Raw genomic sequence first — 12,070 nt, 5'->3', positions numbered from 1 at the left:
AGCAGACACCTTGACCTCACCAACACCGGACCACCCCTACTCTGGCCTTTGGCAACCTGATTCTGAAGAATTTCCCTGCCGCATGCCACAGTGCACCAAGTCACGTGGCGGCCCCATACCTCAGCTACAGCTCTCTTATGGTCCTACATCTGCATACTGCAGATAACTTGACCTCACCAACAGATACCCAACCTCACCTAATCTTTTGCTTCTAAGCTTGACCAGCTTAAGTTAAAAGGTTTCCTTTAAGGCTGACCCGCCATTGGAGGCGGTAACTAAGCTCTTAGGAGGAGGATGGTTCAGCTTAGGAATGTTCAAGGGGCTAACTTTTTATGCTATTTTACGATTTATATTTTTATAGGTCTTTTTCCGATGGAGACTCCGTGGTTAATTTGCTGTTGGGGCAGATGGTGAGGCAGTCATCTTGAGCATGGTCATACTAAGGCCAATTTAGGAGCCAATTAAGCTACCAGCATGTATTTTGAGTGTGGGAGGAAACTGAAGTCTCTTGAACAACTCTTGTTGCAGCTATGCAATTGTTGAAGAAAAGGAACGACTATCATACATCACCATAAAATTTGTTTTCATTGCATTTTCGTTTTTTTGTGTTTTTTTTTAACTGAAATTTTCTTTTAATGCCATCATCATTTTGCAGAATCAAAATAGGAGTTTGTATTAACATCACACCCAACCCTTCTCAATCCACACATTATCTAATTATCTCTATGCCAGTCCTGAAACCCAAGTGTCACAGGCTGGCCAGTGACAGGAGCAGGATCTAGGAAATACACCACTAACTTGGCTACTTGGAAATGCAGAAAACACAGCACAGCTATTAAGTGACAGAAAGGCAACACTTTCCATGTATAAGTGTTCGTTCCCTGCAGGAGTTTCCTATTCATTGGCCGAGAAGAGACTGAAGGTGTGTTATATAAAAAGCACATAATGACCAGGTAGGTGTATATATTAAGCACGTAGTCTACGAAAAGGAGAGCTTTCACGGACATACTTTGGACTAAATGGGTATATTCAGTCTTTATGGAGGAGGTGAGTGCTTTTTAAACCACTCAGCTTAAGAGGAAAGTTCTGGCTCTGTCCATTAAAAAGTATGTGTATTTCAGGGCAAGAAAACTACAAGTAGTAAAAAGGGAGCCAAAGAATGACCTTGACTGGGCGCCTCTTGTGTCAAGTCTAAGGATTAATGAATAAAACAGAAAAGGCGGTGAGAATTGAGGTCTTATTCAGACCCCTTGGAATAGACCCTGGAATTAAAATGGGCGTGTAATGCCATTTATTTCTACAAAAAGCCTGTAACGTTGGAAGATGGAAAAATGTCCACTATTTTCCAGATTATATAACAAAAAAAAAACAAAAAACTGTATAGCCCTGATAGCTCAAAGAACAAATTCATTATTTATGTAAGCCTTCCTTAAACTTAGGTAAATGAGGCCCTTGACAGAGCCTTGGGACTTGTAGAAAGTGCCAAATGACCTCTTCCTCCCATTTAAGACGTTTGAGCTCAAACCACAAGCCCTTACTCGCCTTCTTTGTGTTATCTACATCAAGTCCGGTACAAATGTGCAGTAACGTCCCATAGACTTGAATTGAATGCCGCTCCTGCAGTATGGGTACGTCCCATTCAAGTCAAGGGTAGCATAGATTTTTATCAACTGACCTACCTTTGGAGGAGGCAAGCACCTACGATTTAGCTTAGAATTTTTAACCATCTGGAGGCGGCCAAACTAACCTTAGAACTGAAAATGACCAGAAAAAGCTTGTGGGGTTGCAGTGCGCAAATGTGGCCTTTGGGAACCCAACCCTGGAAAATGTCCCTGCCACATCCCGCAGTGCCCTGTGTCACGTGGTGGGCCCATACCTCAGCTACAGCATTCTTATGACCCAACATCTGCATATGGAAGATACCTTGGCCTTACTGACACCCGACTGTCCCTAATATTCACTTTTAAGTTTGACCATCTTAAGGTTTACTTTAAATTATTGCAGGGAAAAAAATAAGTATACATGTTTGTATTTATTTAGTTGAAATGTTCCAATATTTATGGTGGAAGAAAGAAGCCTTTCTCATCCACCCCCTATTCCCAGTTGTATAGAAGGATTTAGGAAATGTGATTTTCCCATCCAAACAAAAAAAATCACATCAGCTCTTTCCTAAATCAATAAATAGAATATCGTAATCTTTCTTGAAAATAACTTAATTCATCTACATTTTACATCTCTACAAGATATGACCACCGCACCCCTAACCAGGAGAGATGAGGAACCTGACAGCTTTGTGTGGGTACACTGTTGTTCCTCTGTTCCATTCATCATCACAATCAACTCACCTTAAGGGCCACATGCTTAGTGTGCATTACTCTTTATACTATCATTGCCCATATTAAATAATCACAGTGTCTTTAGGTCAGTCGCATGAAACGCTCGTCTTTGACATGTGTTGGTGGTTCTCAAGGGTGCACAGAGGTGAAGACAAATGTTCAGCTCCCTGCACCACTACCTAGAGTGCAAGGCACCATGTTGACGCCCTCTCAGAAGACGGGTCCATGACATCCTGCACTCACACTACCCCCTGGGTGTCATTTAACTCTAAGGACATCTAGTGGCGATAAGCAATTACTTTATGGAAAAGTGACGGGGAGGAGGGGACTATTGAAGCAAAAAGCAGCCGTTTTATAATTTTTCATTACTGCTGGAGGACACTTTAAACACAGAAAAAAAAATAGCTTGGAGTTAGGCTTTAAGTTAGGTCAACATCTGATTGGTTGACATGAGTTATGGTGGTCTGCTCATTGATCTAAACACACCTGAGCTCTATCACTTTAGTCAGAAGAGGGAAAAAAAAAGAAATGTAATAGAATCTTACCTTTAGGAACTTATAGAGAAGAAAGGTGAACCAGTTTGTGAGCATCTTTTCCGCCACAGACTCCGTCCTAAGAGAAAGAGACAAAGCAACAGATTCTCAAACTTTGATGTTTCTCATTGGACTCCAAAGATACCCCAAAAGCCTGCACAGCCATAATGTCTACATGGTAACTTGGTGATCATGCCTTCCAATGTTGCTAGGAGCAGAAAGTGACCCTTTAAATCAGCAATTTACTTAGGTGATAAAATATATCTGCCAACATATGAAGATGACAGCTGAATAATTCTTAGGTTGTTAAACAAATGCTATAAATAGCAGGCCTGGATTGCAGCGCTCAAAAATTAGCAATCCTGCTTTAAAATATTTTATTCACTTGCAAGAAAATTAGGACCCCATTACAGCCCCCTTTCCTCCCTGCACATTACAGCCCTCTCTTCGTCAGGAAATGTCTGATTACTGTCTCTGCTGGCCCGGCTCCTCTGTCCCTCCTCTCCCTACATAATCTTTTATGTATCTGCCAGGGGGAAGGTGTGAAGGATAATGTGAAGGAGAACTATGGAGTGTCAATGAGTCTGCTGGGGCCACTGACATCACATCCAAGATGTGGCACCCAGCAGTAGTCTCAGGGCGTTTGTATGTCGATGAGAGACAGCAACAAGACAGCTTGGCGGCAGGCCTGGCCTGCAGTGGTGAATTTCTGGTCACCAGTCCTGCCATGGAGGGCCACATGATGGCGGACTTAGGTCAGTAGAAAAAAAAAATAGTTTTTATTAATTTGTGAATTGGATAGAAGATGAAACATTTGTCCAAGGATGGGTTACAAAAAATACAAATGGAAAATATATACCGTAAATCAAGTCTGGGCCTCAGAGATATCAGCATATATGAAGCTTCCGTTATTTTTTTTTTTTTTAGGTGCAAATGCATTTCGTAATTGAGAGGTCTCTGGCCAAGCAAACCACCTGTCGCAGACCTGGGTGGCACCCCCGTCTCTCTCGTCAAAGGCTTTCACTCTGGGCATCACGCAGACGCCAGAACGGTAACAATCAACAAGCCAGCCAGAGGCGAGCGAGCAGCTTTTTCATTGATCTCAATATAAATTACATTTCGGCTCCTTCTGTGTGCCTGAACCAGCCCCAGGGAGCCTAAAAAAGTGCAGGCCGTAGTTTTGTAATAAGCAACGAAAGGAAGCCGACATCAAAGGGGACATGGCTGTAACCAGCCAGGAAGGCTATAATGAGATGGATTCATGCACCATTAAATAGGACCGGTTCATGGAGAGGAAGATCACACCGCTTAATCCCTCCTGTCCTCGGGGGACTTGTGGGGCTCAAACTGGTTAAGGATTGCGCTATACCGTTCCCTGTCAGACATGGCAAACACTGATCTGCTGCTGCTAATGGACTAAGTGTACTTTGATCATATCTCTTGGCTTGATAACCTCTGTGTGCTATCTACTGAGAAGGTTGAAGTTCCTTCAATGGAACAGATTTTGTTTACATGGACTGCTGATAATTAAAGTGACCCTGTCACCAAACTAGATAAATTGCAGTTAAAATCAAGTATTTTAAATGCTTACTTGCAGTGGTTTTTCCTTTCAATAAATAATGTTTTATTCATTTGCAAATGTACCTTTGAACTTGCTAAAATATTTAACTACCCAATGAAAAAGTACTTAGCACTGCCTCTCTCCTTGTATGTCTCAGTACACTATTTACCTTATTTGCTGGCCCAGCTCCTCTGTCCCTCCCTTGATAACCTTTTAAATAGCTTGGGAGGGGGGGGGGGGATACTTTAGAGTAGCCATTCTCAACTAGGGTTTCTCCAGAGGTTGCTATGGGTTTCTTGAGTTGAATTACCTCCTACTTGATGGAGCCTGCTTAGTTTTGGGACCAGGACCACTTAGCAAAGCCAGCAGTAAGATGCCAATGATCCGTTTATCTGTATTTAAGGTTGATATTCTGACCACCACTGTCCAGGTTTCATTCTTTCTACTTACCACTAATATAATGGGCATGTTTCTCATTGATCCCCAATTGCTTTTAGTAAGGGTTCACCAAGACCTACAAATCATTTTAGGGGTTTCTCAGGGGTAAAAAAGGGTGAGAAAGGCTGCTGTAGAGTGTCATCTCGGAGTCTACTGACATTAAAATTGTCTGGCAAAAGGGTCAATTGAAAGATGAACTAGTGGTATGATTCTTTCTTGGATTGCGAGAGGCCGGAAAAGCCCCCAAAATAAAAAACACCAGGCAGTTAAAAAAAGAAACTACAAAGTCTAGTTATAAATCCCTACACTCATTGCCAAGGTGAGCACCCAAGCAGGAACCAATGCCAAAATCAACATTACAGGCTGTTCTCAAAGCATAAGCTCTAGGTACGATTCGCAAAGTATTAATGATGTTACACTGATCTGGATGCATTGCTTCTAATGTTATATTAGATGGCAATCTTCCCACTTAAGTGAACAGTGCCCCCATGGTATATGCTACAAAGGGCCGCACATAATATTTAGTATAAGGCAGAGAGACTTCAGACCTAATAGAGGAGATGACCTGAGGATCAAGACAGGCAACAGGGGCGGTTGGAGAATGAAGACACATTACAAGATATAGACTGGGGACAAGCTACAAGAGACTTCTAGATCAGTGTCATAGCTTCTATACAAATAAATGCTTCCACTAATGACTGCTAGGATCTGCACATGGGGTGAAACATGCTGGGAGAGTGGCCTAGACAGAGTCTCAGCTGCGGCTGCTTCTACTCTTCATATGAGAGTTTTGTGTGGCTCCCAGGACCTTTTTTTCTTCTTTGGAGTCTTCCCACGACCACATATGGCCCTTGGGCTGCAGGTTGGGCACCAGGGCTCTATAGTATTCCTCTTCACTTCCCCTCCAGCTTCTTCAGAAAGGCTATGATGTACAAGTAGGGAAGGGACTGTTCTAGGGAACTGACTCTTCCTGCAGTAGTCAAATTTTCTAGCAAGCTCAAAGGCTCATTGCTTGTGAGTAAAAAATAATTTATACAAAGAAAAACATGCTGCCAGTAAACATTTAAAAATACTTGATTTTCCGTGCTTGGCAACAGGGTCTCTTTAAATGTTCACATGCAGTTATTAATAACTCGCATTATTGGGACATAAAGGTTCAGGCTCTAGGAGAAGTGGCATGGCGGTGTTGCAGAATACTGGAGCGATGTTCTTGGACAGCTCATGCATGCCGATGTCTGCTTCCAGCGGCCCTGGAAGGAGCTGACACAGATAGGTAGCAGAGATGCAATAAATAAGCATTAAGAGCTTCATTTACAGCCAGCTCCGACCGTCACACAGCCTTGAAGTGCAATTTCTGTCACCGGGCCGGTGATCAATAGAGAGAGGATGGGAAGATATTGAATTAATGAAGATAATGTATTTTTTAGCAGAACCTGGGCTTTTGCATTCGGAAATCGATGTGATTGTGTTTAATTCTTCTTTCAGTGCCGGCTCGCTGCGGGGATTGATTTCGCTCAGGCTCCCTTGTTAATCATCTTCACATGTGCCCGCCATTGTGCTCAAGATGAGACCAATGATGGGCTGTCATTAATGGGCCCTGCAGCCCATCTGTAGCATGGATGCTGTGGGTGTGCAGTGTCTGGGGGAAGAACATTGTCTACAGCAGCTTTTGCAACCTTTATACTCCTATATGATCCCTTGAAATCATTTTCAGGACTCAGAGAACCCCTGCTAAACTTAATTTTATTGGGGGTCAGTGGACAGAAGGCCCCTTACATTGTGGTCACTGAGAAGAATGCCACCCTTACAGTGGTGGTTAGAATATACTCTTTACAGTCAGCCATAAAGAACATTGATGGCATTCCGCTGACGCTGCTCACTAAGTGGCTTTGGACCTGATACCATGCAGGCATCAGATGGGAGGGTCAATCAGCTCAAGGAACCCCTAGAAACCTCTCTGGGGGAAGCCCAGGGTTCTACAAACTCTGGTCTGGAGAATGATTGTTGTAGACCAACCAGTCTTTTAATTCATTCACAGGGGGTCAGTGGACAGAAGGCCCCTTACATTAGTGGTCACTGGGAAAAATGCTGCCCTTACAGTGGTAGTCAGAATACCCTCTTTACAGACAGCCAAAAAAATGAATTGGTGTCATCCTGTTGGTTCTGCCCATTAAGTGGCCTTGGACCAGAATTCTTGCAGGTGCCATCAGATGGGAGAGAAATTAGCTCAATGAACCCCTAGAAACTTCTGAGGAAGCCTAGGATTCCACAAACTCTTGTTTGGGGAATGGCTTGTCTACATGAATCAGTCTTTAACTCTTTAATACTAAATTGGGAGAAGTAAAGGGAGAATATGATTGTTTTTTACAACCTACAGACTGCCAGTCTATTCTGTAGGCACCAAATGGCTCCCTTTTAGCATAGTCCCATGTGCTGAATAACTGGAGAAATCCAGCACATTGGACTGATATGATATATATGTTAAGTATATGGGACAGAGAGAAATATAGAGAAAGCTACATCAGTAGAATGTAGTAACAATTAATCTCACATGGCCCTCCCCAGTGCTCCAATCATAACTGGTTGATTGTTGCAAGATACTTCTACATGGAACCCCAAGGTTCTTCAAGAAGTTGCTAGGGGTTCCTTGAGCAATAAACAATTTTTGCCTCTCAAACAAGCTACCACTGACCCCAATAATCTTTTCAGGTATCTGTAAGTGAGCATTCTTCCCACTGGCCACCAATGTAAGGAGAGTTTTTCATACTGAACACCAGTATCAGGGTCCTTATTTATTGAACACCAATGGAACACTACAATTTTCACCTTCTGCATTTCTGGCAATTTATTATTATTTGTTTTATTTCGTTATTACGGAAATCGTTATGGCTGTATAGCGCAAACAGGGGTGTCAAAAATGCCAAGCATGCCAACTCCAAACTGTTGTATTTATTCATATATCTACAACTTACTCTTCACACTATGAGCTGTAGAAAGGGTTCTCTGAGGCCTAAAAGTTTTTTTAATGGTCCCTCCATGTTAAAGGCTGAGAAGGACTGTTCTACATGATACTTGTGAAGCTTAAGCCGTAGGAATCCATGACTGCCAGCAGGTGGTTACATCTATCAAGTAGCAAGAGTTTAAAATTACCCGGATGACTCTAGCCTAATGACTGCACTCGGACAACATCTATATCTTGGTCAAGAAAATGCACGACTCAGCCTTCAGAAGACCACATCAAACCCCCATATCCCTTTGCTGTGGCTTGGAAATCCAAACCCCATTCTAAAACACCCGAGGAAGGAGAAAGAAACATGACTTGAACTTCTATTTTTTCTCTATTGGTTGCACAGCAGGCGCCCTACCTTCTGAGCAATAGCTTGGGGTGGTTCTTGCTTTCAAGGTTCTTCTCGATGAGGTCAGACAGAAGCTGTTTGAGGACCCCCGTGGCGTATTCCATCTCCCCCTGCAGTCCCGTCATGATGAGTGAGGCCACATTACCACGATCTCGCATGGAGAAGCTGCGCTGAGCCTCCAAAGTGCGGATGAAGGTCAGGAGGAAATGCTTCTTGTTCAGCAACTGCCCAAACAGATTCAGAGCCTTCTCCACATTGGCTTGGACCTGCAATGGACATACACGGAACAATGTTTAGAACACAATGTGTTGTTAAAAATAAACATAAAAAGTTCATCATTATGGATATGAATTATATGGCCAAAGTATGTGGACAACCCAACAAACAATGGAGTGCCAGTGTTTCTAGTGAAGGGTTCTGTTACTGCACGATTTACAAAGACATTTTAGACAATGGTGTGCCTCCATGCTTGAGGTAACAGTTTGGGGAAGACCTATTTCTGTCCCACCATGACTTTGTTCTGTGTACAAACCTAGCTCCATAAAGACATGGTTTTTGGAGAGCCAGCCATAGACCGCTCAAATCTCGGCCAGTTCAGCAGGAGCCGGACAAGATTCGAACCATGTATGAGCAGGCCGACTGTACCAAAGTTGATCGATTGATCAACTTTGGTACAACCAGCCTGTCATATTTTCCATGAGATTATTGCCAGCGGCAATAGCTGCTCCGCGGGAGGGATTCCCCCCATCAACACCGAATGTGTTGATGGGGGAATCTAGTGATTTTCTTTCCTGATTTTCTTTCATGTGGTTGCAGGAATGAAAATCACACAATCTATGGCCAACTTAATATTAAGTACTTGACCTCATAAATGCTCTTTTGCCCAAATGAATACAAATTCCCACAGACACTCTTCAAAGTCTTGTAGAAAGCCTTCCTAAAAGTGTATAGGCTGTAATAGCTACAAAGAGGAGCAATCCCATATTGAGGTCTATGGTTTAGGAAACATATTGGTGTGATGGCCAAGCAGCCACAACCTTTTGGACATGTAGCGCGCAATACACAGCAGAAAAGTCACATTCTCCTGTAGCCTCCAATAATCAGTTATTATTGCAATATTGTTTAAATCAGTCAAGTAGAACATTTACTGTTTACAATCAGTCCAAGGAGGCCGATAGTGAAGAATAGTAAAGTGCCATTACTGCACAGCATTATGAAGCAGAAAGCCAATATGTAACAAATATTGTTGCCCTTGTATATAATTACAAGCTTAAAGTGTCATTAAGCCCACATCATAAAAACGATCAATAAATGGTGTATTACACGCTGTTCATATTCACTCAATCACTAGGAGATTTATTTTCTGTATTCTACAAAAAACCTGTTCTCTATGTCCCCCTTCTGTCCATGTCCCCAATGCAGTTGGGCATTTTGCAGAGCAGTGTTGGCAGTTCTGCACATGTTCAATTTTTAGCGAGTTTCTATGCTGAGCATTTCCTCCCCATCTATCACATCTGAGCAGCCCATGTGACTATAGTCACACGTGGGTGTATACACAGTGGTAAATGACAGCCCACTCCCTCTATCCTCCTCCATGATCACTAACCAGCTAAACATAATGGGGGTGGGATATTACATGTAGAGTGATGGAGGCTTCACCTCCCTATTATACTAAGACACAGGCTAAAGGGGTGTGACGCAGCCTGTGACTGGCAGAAATCAACCCACAAAATGTATTGCCAAAAATATAATAAATAATTGACTTCAAATATATATTTGTATAGCAATTTATAACCATTTATTGATTACTTTTTAGGCTGTATCCAAAAGGCTATTTTTTTGAACATGTGACCAGCAGCACTACTACAGCTCCTCCTGCTTATGTTTCCCTGCAGACAGGCTGAATATCAATTAGGAAAAAGGTACTTTTTTTAAATTAAAATAATTACAGTGCAATCATTCAGATACAGAAAAATAAGAGATAATGTAAATTAAACAGTTGGGTTGATTTACTAAAACTGGAGCATGCAAAATCTGGCGCAGCCCTGCATAGAAACTAATCAGCTTCCAGTTTTTTTTTTTTGTCCAAGCTTAACCACTTCCTGGCCGGCCACAGTAGTACATACTGCGGCAGGTCGGCTCTATTGCGCGAACCGACCTACCTTTACGTAATTTCGTGCAGTAGACAGCGGGTGACACGCTGATCGACTAGAGGTGTCCACCCGCCACCTGCCATTGCTCCACAGAAAGGCAGAACAGTGATCTGCCTATGTAAACAAGGCAGATCCCCGTTGTGACAGGGATGGACACCGAGTTCTTTTGTTCCTGCTAAGCAGGAACACGGATCTCTGTATTTATCCAGCGAGTCCATCCCCCAACACAGTTAGCAAGCACCCCCTAGGGACACACTTAACCCTTTGATCGCCCCTGGTGTTAACCCCTTCCCTGGCCAGTGTCATTAGTACAGTAACAGTGCATGTTTTTAGCACCGTTCACTGTAATAATGTCACTGGTTCCCAAAAAAGTGTCAAAAGTGTCAGTTGGGTGTCCGTTTTGTCTGCCGCAATGTCACAGTCCTGCTAAAAATCACTGATCGCTGCCATTACTAGGAAAAAAAATTAAAATAAAAAAAAAATGCCATATAAATAGCCTACAGTTTGTAGATGATATGACTTTTGTGCAAACCAATCAATATACGCTTATTGGGATTTCCTTTTTGCCAAAAATATGTAGCAGAATACATATTGGCCTAAATTGAAGAAGAAATTTGATTGTTTACATTTTTTTATTCAGAATGTTTTATAGCAGAAAGTGAAAACTATTTTTTTTTTTAATTGTCACTCTTTTTTTGTTTACAGTGCAAAAAATAAAAACCGCAGAGTCGATCAAATACTACCAAAAGAAAGCTTTATTTGTGGGGAAAAAAAGGACATTACTTTTATTTGGGTACAGCGTTGCCTAACCGCGCAATTGTCACTTAAATTAAGTGCCATATTGTAAAAAAAATGGCATGGTCAAGAAAGGGGGTAAAACCTTCTGGAGCTGAAGTGGTTAATTGAACAAACGTATGTTAGAAGCCGATTGGCTACCATGCAGAGCTGCACCAGATTTTGCACTCTCCAGTTTTCGTAAATCAACCCCAGTGTGTGTTTAGTGTCACTTTAAAAAGGTTTATAAATATTATTTACACTAATGTTCATGGTACGTCATCCAAAATGCTTTAGAGGAGGGGTCAAAAACTGGCGGCCCTCCAGCTGTTGTGAAACTACAAGTCCCATGAGGCATTACAAGGCTGACAGTTACAAGCATCATGCCCACAGGCAGAGGCATGATGGGACTTGTAGTTTTGCAACAGCTGGAGTGCCGCCGGTTTGAAACCCCTGCTTTAGAGAGACTACATTTTACTGAAAATACAAGCAGTGTAAATACCTGAATTTACTTGCTATTACCCTCTGCAGTCCCTGAAAAGCAGAGCGCACCTTGGGGGGGAGGCAAAAGCAGCAGAGGGAGCACATCCAAGCATGCTGATAGCAGGAGAGAGCGTGACGGAAAGATGAGCTCAGCAGTTTACTGCTTTACCTTTCACTGTCCAATCACAAGCTGGGGGTGTGGAGGAGACCTGTAAATGTTACTTTACTTTAGCAGAGAAAAATCAGGTCTCCCAGCTTGCCAGACAGGGCTGTGCTGTATACCAGAGCTGTATAACTCAAGAATGGATGGACAGGAATACAAATCCTTCAGCAGGTAAAACCTTGGTGTATTTAGCTTTTCAGTTACACGAGACACCTGCAGCCCCTACAATGCATGCTCAACGTCAATGCAGTATGCTCTTCGCTGTAACTATTT

General features: G+C 42.5%; 1 protein-coding gene across 4 annotated transcripts in view; it reads right to left on the bottom strand.

The window, feature by feature from the left end:
* Positions 1-12,070, bottom strand: part of PLXNA1 (plexin A1) — a 429,988-nt gene that overhangs the window by 45,540 nt on the left and 372,378 nt on the right. For all 4 annotated transcript variants that reach the window (XM_073591927.1, XM_073591928.1, XM_073591929.1 and 1 more), the window contains exons 20-21: positions 8,234-8,490; positions 2,882-2,948 (exon numbers count right to left, since the gene is read on the bottom strand). In XM_073591927.1, coding sequence (XP_073448028.1) covers positions 2,882-2,948; positions 8,234-8,490 — 324 coding nt within the window. The remainder of the gene's footprint in view (positions 1-2,881; positions 2,949-8,233; positions 8,491-12,070) is intronic.

Source organism: Aquarana catesbeiana, linkage group LG07 (genome assembly GCF_042186555.1).
Source record: "Aquarana catesbeiana isolate 2022-GZ linkage group LG07, ASM4218655v1, whole genome shotgun sequence".
Taxonomy (NCBI): Eukaryota; Metazoa; Chordata; class Amphibia; order Anura; family Ranidae; genus Aquarana; species Aquarana catesbeiana.
Note: the sequence above shows the minus strand (reverse complement) of the source record. Positions and strands in the feature narration are given on the sequence as shown.